At 31.6% G+C, this 14,684-nt stretch overlaps 2 protein-coding genes across 2 annotated transcripts in view; both read right to left on the bottom strand.

Annotated features, from left to right (window-relative positions):
• The window catches only part of LOC123703319 (NADPH oxidase 5-like), a 58,053-nt gene extending 56,244 nt beyond the window's left edge, over positions 1–1,809 (bottom strand). The window contains exon 1 of the mRNA XM_045651279.1: positions 1,742–1,809. The gene's annotated coding sequence lies outside the window, so the exon portion shown is untranslated. The remainder of the gene's footprint in view (positions 1–1,741) is intronic.
• A 2,743-nt stretch (positions 1,810–4,552) lies between these two features.
• On the bottom strand, positions 4,553–13,662 carry LOC123703315 (hydroxylysine kinase). The gene is made up of 6 exons (XM_045651273.1): positions 13,362–13,662; positions 12,324–12,523; positions 9,541–9,660; positions 7,477–7,592; positions 5,399–5,588; positions 4,553–4,951 (listed from the first exon to the last, which is right to left on the bottom strand). The coding sequence occupies exons 1-6, from the start codon at positions 13,645–13,647 to the stop codon at positions 4,748–4,750; spliced, it is 1,116 nt and encodes a 371-aa protein (XP_045507229.1). The 5' UTR covers positions 13,648–13,662; the 3' UTR covers positions 4,553–4,747.
• Positions 13,663–14,684: the final 1,022 nt, after the last annotated feature.

The following is a 14,684-nucleotide window of genomic DNA, read 5'->3' as shown; positions in this document are numbered from 1 at the left end:
ACAACAACAGCCCGCGGCATCACTTCAAAAACATCTATTGCAAATTTTATATCTCATTCGAACTTTTAACATTACCTTGAGTACAAAAAAATCTTAATTAAATTGATATTAAACATCCGGCACAAGCTTGACCTAATTTTATTTGAGTGTTTTTAAAAGTCATCAATGCAAATATTAAAAAATACTTACAAATATTACTAACCTTACGCATTTTTAAAAAAACGTAAAAAATTACTTAAAAACCTAGATATCTTTTTGGAAACGTTGGTTAAAAATTAGGTGAATTTGATTTTGTTTTTCATTCAAATGCTTTGAAAAATTTATAATTTTTTATTTTAAACATATATATTATGTTTCTATAGAAATCTGGAGTATGTTAGTCTTTACTAATATTATAAAGCTGAAGAGTTTGTTTGTTTGAACGCGCTAATCTCAGGAACTACTGGTCCGATTTGAAAAATTCTTTCGGTGTTAGATAGCCCATTTATCGAGGAGGCTATAATATAACATCACGCTAAGACCAATAGAAGCATAGCAATGCGGGTGAAACTGCGGTGCGCAGCTAGTCTGCAATAAAGTATTGAATAATATATTTTTTATATCGCTAGATGGGATTCGAACCCACGTCTTTTGCATTAGTTACTGTAGCGATGCCTTATAAGGCTAAAATATTCTGAATAATTATTATTTTAAAAGATTTAAGTCGATATTTTGAAATATTTAGAAAATTACTGATAAAATAGACTTTCACAAGTTTGCGACACTGTCTTCGTATTCAAGTACCTAATAGCATATATTTTTAAGCATATTATGCTTTTGCTAGGGGTCCGCCCCGGCTTCGCCCGTGGTACATATTTCGCAATAAAAGGTAGCCTATGTTCTTTCTCAGGGTCTAAGATTGCCTGTGCCAAATTTCATCAATATCGGTTGAGAGGTTTAAGCGGGAAAGCGTAACAGACAAACAGACAGAGTTACTTTCACATTTATAATATTAGTAGGGACACTGAGTTAGCATACTAAAAATATATTAAATTTTTTATGATTCACATTTTATATTTCACTAATTATAATATTTACTACTTACATACAGTTTTAGATCTTAAATTGTTCGAAAAAAAGAAGATTGTTGTTTGATGGATTAGGTACCAAATATCGCTAGGCTTTGATATTGTCATTTGTCTTGGGCTATAAAATTCGAATAATATTGTAAATCAAACGTTCCATAAAAATCCAGCTTTTTTGTGATGTTTGTTCTAAAATTATAAATGTCAAAGGTTTTCTGTCTGCATGCTTTTTGATGATCTTTGCAATAAGGTATGAATCGGTTTCACGCCGGTGAAACCACGAACTACTAATGGATTAGATTTTATATTATAATTTATACATTTCTCATTTATTATGACATTTAATTCGATATTTAAGGTATAAATAATTCGAATTTTTAAGAAATATCTATCTTATTTTATTTATCATTGTTGATTTTTTAGATACTAAAAATATAGGTAAGCTTTTTCTGAATTTATTTTTTAATAATAAGGTCCATTATTTATACCTATAGCCTATACCTATATTTGTAAAGCACTAAACATTTATTTTTTATTAGTTTTTTTCTTAAATATTGTAGCTATTCTCCTGAAGTTTTCACCAGATTAATCTAATTAGGGTAATATTTTTTTATTCACTTGTTAATATATATTTTCCACTTGACACATAATTATTAAGGACATTAACTTGAAATTACACGAAACACTTTCACTGCGCTCGCGCACGGCCGTATCGTACGGATCAGCTGTTCACACTACATGTGTGTGCCCTTAGCTTACGTGAGCTTTAAGTTACAAGTTGCACCCTAGACGCTAGATTGGATCATTTTGTAAGAGAATAGATAGAAATATTAATGGTTTTTCAGTTTGTTATTGGTTATCCCGTTATCGTGAGAAGAAACTTGTAGTAACTTTATTAATAAACTTATACCTAAGAAGCTTTCCACCCGCGGCTTCGCCCGTGTTGTCGAAAGATATTCCCATGGAAGTGAGATTTTTCATTTTTTAATAGACAAACATACAAACACACTTTCACCACTTTAGCATTGATATTAGTAAGGATAATAACGAGTAAAAAGAAAACTAGAAGTCTCTTAGAATTTTTAGCGAATTTTTTTCTTCTGGATGTCTTGAAAGGTGACGTTTGATTCAGTTTAATAACGAAAGCGACACTGGATTAATTAAAATCACAAAACAACTATCAATGCGCCCAGGCTCCGCCCAATATAATAATAAAATACAGCTCTATATAATAATAGGTAGGTACTCTCTAACATACGGTTTTCTATAAGCTATTGAAACATATGCAGGGAAAGTTGTTTTTGATTTTAATATATTGTGTATAATCTGTATATTGCTGTATTCAAATTATTTTTAACACGCTATTATTATCTTCACTGACAATTTTGACCCACTCGAAATGGACAGATTTAGTTCAAACTTTGTACACTTAATAAGGATCAGTGACGATACAAGTTTAAAAGTTATACAAGTACATATATAAATGTTATACAAGTTTATCTTCTTAAAGCGTGTTTTTAAGTTCCGTGCCAAAAGTGAAAAACGAAACTCTATAACTGAAACTTCGCCGTCTGTATGTCTGTCTGTTCGTCCGTATAATGTCAAATTTTAATTTTTCATTTATAATAAATATAATTTAGTATAGTATAATCAATGGGTCTATATTATTTTAACCGTAGATTCTATCAGCCACACCTCACACACATCCTGTCAAGCAGACAGACGTTAATTAGACAAATATCATCTCAATCAATAATATATTAAATCGATAATTAACGAAGGTGTCTGTATGTCACTCATGTCAAAGCGTAAACCGTAGATACTTCCTGTGCATTTGGAGTTTATTTACTTGATAAGTTAATAACAGTACCTATATTTTAATTAATGATTTTTTTGTTGGTTGAAAAATATGTTGAAGTGTATATTATGTATTTTTATAACTATGAAATAACAGTTTTTATTAATACTACGCCACATACTCGTATATATATATCTACCTAGGTAACTCTACAAATTACAATGTTCTGCCATGTCTTTTTCTATCTTACTTACAATAATTTCTCTGTTTTACCCTTTTATTCTCACCTAAACTGAATAATAATGTCCTACTATCCTATGCTACTAATAAATATTATAAATGTGGAAGTTGTCTGTCGTCTGTATGTATGTCTGTTTGTTACTCTTTCACGCAAATATTACTGAACCGATTACAATAACATTTGGCACACATATAGAGTGTAACTTGGATTAACACATAGGACAGGTTTTATCCCGTAAATCCTAGGGGAACGGGAACTATGCAGGTTTATCTTTGAAAACGCGGGTGAAGCCGCGGGCGGAAAATATTTCAAAAATCGTTCAAGTCATTTCCAATCAGTTTCATTAATAACACTGTGACACAAGTTTTTTTTTAATAAATAATGTATTATACTAGCTTGTCCCCGCGGCTTCGCTCGCTTTCGAATTGCTAGTCAAAATCATTCTCGACTCTCTAAAAAAAAATTCATTAAAATCGGTCCAGCTGTTTAGGAGTACAGTGACAAGCACGCAGAATAAATAAATATATTATTTACACATTACATCATTTGACCTGTGAGAAGCAATAATTACAATTTAATTTGCCCACATTTTGCTCACAAGGATGTCATTGACCGCTCCGAGCGAAATACAGTAAATCAATCAAATTTAGTAATATGTAGTTTTTATTGAGAGCATGTTATTTAAACTGACCTTTTCAAATACAAATATATTTAGCCAATATTTATAGCACTATTTTTTAATAATATAAATCCATAGATTTGTTGGTCTGTCGCAAATTAAACAGATTTCGATGAATTTTTTGTAGGAATAGATGTCATCGTGAGAAGTTCATAGCAAAAGTTTAAAATTACATATGTTTTAAAAAATATTCAAAATATATAGTTAGGTATATAAGTAAAAAATTATCATACCTAATACAGACAAGGTACTAACGTACCGCCCGCGGCTTCGCCCGTTTTGTCTAAAACCTAATAAATTACATACTAAAACTTTTTCTTGCATCACATCATTCTATCTATTAAAAAAACCGCATCAAAATCCGTTGCGTAGTTTTAAAGATGTAAGCATACAAACGAACATAGAGAAAGCATTTTTATACTATGTAGTATGAAGTGATTACATAATAATAATTGGTTGATTGAAATAAAACAAAAAAATGTCTTTAAATGCTTTATTACTCAAAAATCTATCTAAAAATAATACTTTTATAATACATTCATTATTTAGCTAAGTGATACATTTAATAAACCACTTAAGAAGGTGCTATTTACATAATAATATTAGGTACGTTTAAAATTGATATAGTACTAAAAAATACATAATATAGACTCCTAGGACCTAAGTTACCTATATTGACAATTTCCATGAAACAAAACAATATATTATTTTAAAATAACATTAGGTAGGTATATATAAAATAACAAAGTGACCTTAATTTGTATTTTGTATCTTATTATTCTTTTTTCAATGAATTATTATTAACTCAGCCCCCGGAATCACAGACACAATAGAAAATCTATTGTGTCGTGGACCGATCGGGCCGCTCGGGGCTCACAGTTATTACAGTATCAATAATTAGTATACAATATTAAAATAATATGTAACCTATTGCAAACATATTATTATCTTTATTTTTATAATATTTAGCTTCTAGTCAAATACTCATTGGCAATAGCTTTCCAATCAGTAGGATCGTCATCAGGGTCTGGTTTGGTTTTCCTCAGCTTTTTCAGTAATTCCCATCCATTTGCTTTTTCTGTAGATGATACATAGGCATTGCTTGGGTCTTGGGCGATCGAATAGGCGCCTAGAGTTAGGCTTTGGACTAGGCGGGCTGAGATCAACGTCTGTGGAAATAAAATTTAACTTATTACTTTATAGGTAGAGCTTAAACAGTTAACAGTGTACCTATCCATTTATCCTTACTTAAATATGTAATAAAAAATATTAATCAGTTCATTAATATAAAACAATTGGATGTGTTAAAGTTAGGTTAGTTAGTAATTTTTGTATGTTTGGCTGTTGCACGTAAAATCCATTGGACAGATTAAAAAAATTCTATGGTGATAGACATCTACCTATTAGTTTAAACTTATATTATGTCTTACCACAAAACAATTTAAACCCAGTCTAACTTTAAACCAGGGATCTGTCACTTTAATAGTTGTCTATGTGAAATACGACAAAAACCCGCGCTTAAAAGTTAAACCCTGTATAAAGGTTTTTGTGAAAGACAGATTGAATTTATTAAAAATAATCCGATTTTTTAATTCATTTTTACATAAACAGTTTACCTTCAAAAGCCGATACTCCATATCAGGCAGGCGTCTGTTCACACAGTACCCCGCCAGCACGATCCCGCCGCTCCTCAGGTCGCCGCTCATTAACATCGTGTATGTCATTGTGATTGCCAGCTCGAAGACATAGTAGGAGTACTGGATGTCCCCGAAGTCTAGGATACCCGTTATGCGATAGTCTGTTTGGCTGGAATAAAGAAATGGTCATTTGTAAATGAGAAATTGTTAGATTTTAAGGACGGCGAGGGGTATCTCTTATGAACATATTAAAACCGAAAGAGTATAAGAAATTCGATTGCTGCTGTGTATTCACGAGTGGTGAAAGGCGTACACATTGCCCCGGTATGGCAAAAAGACGTTGGTTCGAAAGTCGAAACCAGTCTCTTTCAATTATTTTTTTATACATTTCGCAATTTTTTTCTATTCACAAAAAATTTAATAGCGCGCCATCTATCGATATAAAATGTTTATGATTTCCAAAACAATAAACACTTATTTGTTGTAGTTCTGCACCTTGTCAATAGATGGCGTGGATATTAATTTAATCAACTATCAGTCGGACTACAACATGCTCGAATCACAACAAAAAATATTATTTTATCAAACGTATATCAATCGAAATATATATATGTACGAAATTTTAAGAAACTTATTTAACGAAATTAGATTTTGATGAATTAAAAATAAAATTGTAATAAACACTTGAGCTGTTGTGGTTCTGCACCTTGTCAATAGATGGCGTGGATCTTAATTAATTTCACTATATATATATATATATATATATATATTCCATAATGGACACGATTGCAATATGTAGTAAGAAAATTGTTTTATTATTGCATAAATATAATAAGTTACTTAAAAACTAAGGTCGTTAACCCAGAAATCATGTTAGTATTATATTAATGTTTGAAGATCACCATTTTAATAGTTTACAAATACGTAACTAGATGGCGTGCATAGCAATTGTCATTTAAGTTTGTATTAAACACGTATTAAATATCCGAAATAATATTAAAATATTAATATTAAAGCATCGAAGAAAATAATTAATAATATTGACATATATGTAAATTCAGTACTACATTTGTAAGTTAAAAATAATATTAATAACATTATAACAAAGATAAAGTAAATAATATTTGACCACGAAGTTATAATTATACAATTTACAACTGATTTCCTTAACAACAAGATATTATTTAATTTCATTTTCACTTCTAAAATATTGCCAATTATCAATTACCTATCTACAAACTACAAAGTATGTTTATTATCGCGGAGACGTGGAAATTTTTACATGAATCCATGAAAATTACTCTGTCACGAAGCAAATTATTTAACAGGTACATAAGTAGGTACCTAACTACGTCATGAAAACAAAATGTAAGTACTTATTTATTCCTCTAGAAAATAAATCGAGTCAGTTACTCAGTTATGTAACTAATGTACGTAAACTGTAAATTAAAAAAAACCGCAATCACCTTTAGTTTATTTACCCAAAAATATTTAGTTTAGAAATATTAGACACTAATATTATAATATCAACCGTTACCTGGTAAGCCAAGGTAAGTTAGTGTACTCACCATTGGCTTACCTGAGAATCACTCCATCTAATATCTGACTGCAAACCCTCAGGAGTTTTGGTGTTAGACCCCTGAATATGATTATAAATTATATTTTAATAATAACATCAATGATTCAATTGATAGCTGCAGTACTTAGAATGTTTAGATTACATATTTTGTATACTTAACCAACCACCAATAATGTGCCATTATGGTTCTTACCAACACTGCATTCCTCGCAACAATTAATTCTCGCACATTATTGGTGGAAAAGGATCCTAAACAGTAAATAGTGCAAAAAATTAAATCTCCTATAATTAAATTTTCATTACTGCATCACCTATTGTTTTCCCCTTTTATAATTAAAAATCCTACCTATATGGTAGAAATTGCTCAGTAGCCATAAGGCCGCCTTTTTGTTTATACATTATATTGTCTTTTTCATTTTGTTATATTGTCTGTTTTTATTTGGTGCCAAATTAAGTGTAAGTATTTATTATTTATTACCTTGCTCCAGGTTTAGCAGACACCACAACATTCATCTCATTAACGTCCCCATGGATCACGCCCTTCTCCAGCTCTTCCAGATGAGGGACAACTGCGTATTTGAACTCCTCGATCACCTGGAAATTAAAATATAATATTATAATGTAGAGGCAATGTATTATTTCGTCAGTAACCTGTTATGTAAAATAAAAACATTGTATTATAAAGATAGTTTGTTTTATTTCACCCTATTTTGACTCTTATTTCCAGACAGTTTACGCTGTGAATTGAACTGACCGGAAAATTCATATTAAACAATAATTAACCATGGCTGGTTATTGCATTCATAATAATAAGTTAATAGTTCATTCATCTAATTATTTAATTATATTACTTAATTTTATATCGAAGACCTCTTGTGCTAATTACCTTGAAGGATGCTCTCTCCAAAGGATCAATACACTCGAACAACGGAGAGATATTATTGACATGATGCTGCTTTACGACATAATGCGTAATAGACTGGACTGTCCAAATATTCTCGGTAATATATCACTACAAACACCGTCATTACGAACAAGGCATTGCCAACTATTAAAGGTTCCCCTCGCTTCAACCAAACACCTGCAAAATTCTACACTCTTCCGTCTACCTGATATTTACAATAAGAAATTTTCAAGTGTTGACATATTTCATCTCTCCCGTAACAGTTTTAAAAAAGCAGTAACAGACATCACCAATTCAATAATTTCTTAAGTTTACTTTTACACATTCTCACCACACTACACCACTATACACAACACACACAGTACACACATTCACACATCCATACCAAACATTCTATAATGGGTAGGTACGTTTTCCTCTTTTTTGTATATCATGTCCAAAAACATATATATGTATAAATTAATTTTTTCCACTTTATCATTGTTATAATTAATGTAAAACTACTGTCACATTAATTGTCTTATTATTAGTATTCCTTTTTATTGGCGTATTGTTTTGTTAAAGTTAAATAAAAATATTGTAATACAAATAGCTGTAAGGAATCTATGTATGTAAAAAATAAAATAAATAAAATCTATACCTACATATAATAAATCTGTAGAAGGGTCAATTCTGTACATTGAAAATATTGAAAAAATAAATAGCAGGGGACTGTTAGTGTTACTGGATCGATACCAAACCCAAATATGTGATTAAAAAATTTTTTGTCTGTCTGTCTGTCTGTCTGTCTGTCTGTCTGTATGTTCAGGCATCACGTGAAAACTAACGGTTCGATTTCGATGAAACTTGGTATAATATCCATAATTAATATAATAATATAATAACCTTATTATCCTGGGCATAAAATAGGATACTTTTTATCCCGGAAAAATACGTAGAAAAAATAAATCTTAATTTTTCCGCGCGGACGGAGTCGCGGGCGGAAGTTCACGCGGAAGTCAGTTCAATTCATGGCGTAAACTGTCTGGAAATAAGAAGTGCCTTCAGATTAATCGTGTAATTTTACTTAGTGTGAAATAAATTACAGGCATCTGTCCCATGTCCCATTTATTACAGCAACTATATTATATCATGTAAATTTAAAAAATAACTCAGTTAAAAATCTACTACCTATATCATACTTCGTAATGTAATCGCTGTTCAAATAAATCTCGTTTTACACACACTAAAGATAAAACAATCTTACATTTGATAAAACCTCTTCTTCAATGAAATAAACAATCTCGGTTTATAGCTTTCATTTCATCAACAAAAAATCTTGAAAATAATTTACCTATACAAAAATCTAATAGGTATTTACTAGCTTTCCGCCCGCGGCTTCGCCAACTTTGTCTAAAACCTAACAAATTACATACTAAATCCTTCGTCGAGAATCATTCTATCTATTAAAAAAAACCGCATCAAAATCCGTTGCGTATTTTTAAGGATTTAAGCATACAAAGGCACATAGGGACAGGGAAAGCGAATTTGTTTTATACTATGTACCTAGTAATTATTCGTGCTGTATAATATTATTTTATTATCTGTGCTAACTATAACCTAACTTATAACTATAGCCTATTTACAAATAGCACATACCTCTTCAACCAGATCCAGTTTCTCGGCATCCTTGATAACATATTTGAATTTCTCCAGTTCCGGGACCTTCGAGAGCATCCAGATGTGCTCCCGGGTGACCAGCCCGGAGTGGTTGAAATTCTGGAAAGAAAATCTGGTGTACCTAATAATCTATACAAATGAATATGACGTGTCTGTTTGTGACGTTGAAATTACCGCTTTTTACTAACTGCATATGACACGTAAATAACGATTTAGGTACCTGTATAATTTTTGTCTGTCTGTCTGTTTGTTCCAGCTAATCCTCATTTTGCAGGCACAGCTATGTAGCTGTATGTAGAGCCTCTATGTAGAGGCTATAATTATTTATTTTAAAGAATTTAATCAGGATTTTTATCACTTCTCATTTTTACCGCAGCGAAGTCAAGGGAACTAACGTACGTAGCTAATCTTTATACCTAATAGAATATAGGTAGGTATACTCTAACGCGTCTTTAGGCACTAATATTATAAATGCAAAAGTGCAACTATTTCTATTTCTTTCACGTCGCAACGTAGATATTTTATAGAATGATTTTTCTGCCTGGAGATAGAAAATTAAACAGTGATAATAGGCTACTTTACTTTACTACGGCACAGTGGCAAGGACCTCGGACTTCAAATCGATAAGTCGGGGGTTTGAGACCAGGTGAGCGAGCAGGAAATAAATTGATTTTTCAATTCATCTACGCATGTTAACATCAACTCTAAATGTTGAAGGAAAACATCGTGAGGAAGCCGACATGTTGAATCAAAAGTTCGACGACATGTGACATCCGGCCACTTGGCCTGCGTGGTGGATTATGGCCAGCCCTATATGGGAGGCCCTTGTCCCTGCAGTGGTTACAAATGGTGGTGATAATTGATAATAGGCCACTATTACTGCGTTACAACATATCATTCCCATGAGTACCGCAAGGACGGAAAACTAGTCCATTACATTTTACTAGCTTTCCTCCTGCGGCTTCACCCGCGACCGCGTAGTCAAAGAAAAATGCGCATACTATGTCGTACTTCAGGTCTCAAGCTATCTCTGTACAAAATTTTAAGTAAATCCATGTAGTACTTTTTAAGTTAAGCCCGGACAAACAGACAGACAAAACTTCTAAAAACAATTTTTGACTTCCCAACGATTTTATTATATATGTATTATGTATGGTTACATAGACCGCTATACTTTGATGTGAGCGTAGAACTGAGGGGATCTGGGTTCGATTCCCGGTGGAGACGAAGAAAAAAAAATGTCTCGGTCTGGCAGGATACAGACAGAAGGCTGATCACCTATTTGTCCCTAAAGAAAATCGATCAGTGAAACAGATGTATAACGCATCTGCCCCTTACCCCACTGGGGGACATGGAACTTAACTTTATGGTTAGATATAGAATATTGTATGTACAATATAACATGCTGTGAGTTATAATTTTGTCCCACTTAACGTCACAGTCACGGCAAGACCTTGGACGTAATATTATGTTAGCAAATTACATTCACGTATCATGCTTGTTTTCAAGTAAATCATGAAATTATGTTTAGAAATATTTTTAGTGACTATATTATATGAATTATCTTTTAGAAGTAGTTTTTACTTTTTAGTGATCTATCTACTATATAAAAGAAGATTTAAAAAGTATTTTGTAGATATTGAGATGAAGAACCTACAGTAATTTCAATAATCATGATTTTAAAGATGTAGAGTTTGAACTTAAAGCTTATATATACGTAGATATTTTATATTATATAATATATATCACATTACTACTATCTATACTTATATTATAAAGCTGAAGATTTTGTTTGTTTGAACGCGCTAATCTCAGCAACTACTGGTCCGATTTGAAAAATTCTTTCGGTTTTAGATAGCCCATTTATCGAGGAAGGCTATGCGCTATAATATATAATATAAGACCAACAGAAGCAGATCCACATGGTCGAAACCGCGGGGCGCAGCTACTGATGAATAAATACGATCTACAACTAACCAAATCTTCTTCAAGAAAAATCTTCAGATATGTCCCATTGTCATATTTTTTTAATTGCTGTTAATTGCTTAATTAAACGATACAACAGTTATTTAGGAATTAGGACACAATGATTACTTTATAGAAATAATAATGCTTTGTAGAGTCAACTGTAAATCTTTTTACATTTTAATTTGTTGTGTTACATTTTGGGAAAATGAAAATACGTAATATCGCGAACAAAAGAATACAAATTTCTGTTCCACGTATAATAATATGACAACTAATTTTCTTTACTAATAATAACTACATAAAAGTAAGGCAATATATTTTTCTAATATTATGTAACAGAACAAGAAACTAGGTAATTATAGCAAACACGATAACTAACAAAACAATGCAAAATTATCTATTATTAACTTAGTAAATAAACAGTAAATTATCAAATACTGTATTACATATCTGTAAATTATCATTACAGCATTTAATGAAATATTTTATTTAATCCTAGCTGTGCCCTGCGGTTTCACCCGCATTGCTCCGCAGTCCGCTCCTGTTGGTCTTAGCTTAGAAGAGTTTCTTTGTTTGTTTGAACGCGCTAATCTCGGGAACTACTGGTCTGATTTGAAAAATTCTTTCGGTGTTAGATAGGCGATAGCCCATTTATTGAGGAAGGCTATAGGCTTATATATCATCACGCTAAGACCAACAGGAGCAGAGCCACGCGAGTGAACCGCGGAGCGCAGCTAGTTTATAATATTAGAACAAGTATATAATTTATGCCTTCATTTAAATCGAAGTCTCACCTGCAGCTTATTGTCCAGGTTAGCGACGAACTCGCCGAGCTGGTATTGGAGCGCCTCGCTCTGGGGCACGTCCTTCAGCAGCTCCCCGGGGACGTACTCCAGCAGTCTGACCGCGTGCCCCTTGCCCCCGATCGTCTCTATTGAGTGCAAGTGCCCGTACACGTTGCGTATCGGTTTGGGGCAGGTTACTGAGCGCGTTACTGGAAGAAAATGATTGAATAAAGAAAATATATATATATGAAATAATGTGTTATTTTTTTTTTAATAGCTCGTTGTGGATAGGATAGCAGGAAAAATTAAAATAAAATCAATAAATAAGGCAGTTTTTAAACCAGTTTAGAAAGAGAAGGTTCGGATTTTGACTCTTTTTACGATAAACTTACATTAGGTACCTACCTACTGTTTTTTTTTTCCTTTACTAAATTACATTATATTAGATAAAAAGTTACCTTGAAATGAGATTATGAAAATTATGACAGCATGCTAGAAAAATTTTCACCAAACTCACATTACCTACAGACGAAGTTTTTAAAATATGGTTTGTCATTTACACAAATAATTTTAAATGCTTATTTCACGAGCACAATGAATTTAACGCAGTCTTTCAAAATAAGTATTTTCATAAGTTTGTTTTGTTTCAGACGCAATACAAAAGATTGTGCATATTTTATGATTTGCTTACCTACCTACTTACGTACCTACGACATTTAATATAGGAGTATGTGAAGCTGGTTTTAACCAGTATTATTGTAATAATGGACTACGTAGAGATGTTTGTATTCTATTAGTTTTAAATTCAAAAATGAACACAACATATATTTTTTTGAACATTATAGCGAATCTACAATGCCCATTATTCTCTCTACCGATATTTAAAAAATTAAAAACTCTTTCGAAGTTACTACAAACAATTGCTTTTACACCAGAATATATATAATAGTACTCTTTTACTATTAAAAACCGCATCAATAACAGTCCATTACTTTAATAGCTTCACTTCAACACTCACACATAATTAGGTACACACCCAATACTTACACAAAAAGTTCATAATTTCGTTCTGCGCCTCCACCAGACTAACATTCTTCGAGTCCATAGAGTTCATAATCTTCAAGACGTACCCGTGAGGGCAATGGTTGGTTATCAGCGGATTCTTCATATTGGGGTCCTCTATAATTTTATAGTTCTTGTCGTCATAACCATTTAGTTCAGTCAACTCGAGAACAGAGATGCCATAGAGCCGCTCCACGAGGAGTTTTACACTTTCGTGGTCAATTACCGGCTTGATGTTCAAACCCGGCTGTAGTACTGTTTGATCTGACATTTTTTATCTGTGGAAAATATTTTTTTTTTTTATTTTTTTAAATAATCTTATTAAGTGCAGAGACTGATTGCATATAAAACAAACAAATTCTCTACTTCTCCGTGAATTAGATTTATCAATGAAACATGTAATACTAGAAGATGCATTACATTATTATTAAAAACCTCTAAGTACAAAACTTGCACTTAAGTTTTAAATTATTCAAATTATTAAGTAAACTACAAAGCAACATAGCTATCTCTAAAATCTACACTAAAAGTTAAAACCTTACAACTTGAAACTAACTTACACATAATATGTATAAGACCGTAATGTCTGGCTAGCTACAAGATCTTATAAATTGAAACTAAAACTTAGGTAAGTACCTAGATATGTTATAATATTTCGAAAAGACGTTTAGTTTTCAAGGATTGAGATATAATTGTTTATAACATGTTTTTCCATATATTATTTAGCTCTAGGTCACTTAAAACATTATTTAAAATAATATTTTATTAGGTACTTATATTCATAACACAATGTGACGATATGTCTCCCTCTAGCGGAGGAAAAGCGAAACTACTATCACATGACGCGGGAAATTTTTTAAACAAAATATTGACCTAACTATTTTAATATTACGTTATTTCATGAAACAAATATTGTTCTTGTTTATCATTTTGAAGTAAATAAGATAAATCTGGAGTAACAGCACTGCTAATACACGGTACATAAGAAAATAAGTTTGTATTTTATATTACGAAATAAAATATAGTAAAAAATATTATCTACTAATAGGTAAGCATAGTACATTAAAAAAAACGAGGAGATTAGTTGTTTAATTCTTCTTATGTTCCGAATCCCTATTTAAATTATTTCATTAAATTTGTCAAAAAATCAATCAATAAAAACTAAAACTGCATTGATCACCAATTCTAAATTGCAAATTTCTAAATCTTCAATAAACTAACAAATAATATTTTAAATTATCACAAATAACTAAAAGCACATCTCACCACACTATTCACAGCGACGTTCAGAGATGAACTGATAATAAT

Source organism: Colias croceus, chromosome 25 (genome assembly GCF_905220415.1).
Source record: "Colias croceus chromosome 25, ilColCroc2.1".
Classification (NCBI taxonomy): domain Eukaryota; kingdom Metazoa; phylum Arthropoda; class Insecta; order Lepidoptera; family Pieridae; genus Colias; species Colias croceus.
The sequence above is the reverse complement of the archived record's forward strand: the minus strand, read 5'-3'. Positions and strand labels throughout refer to the sequence as shown.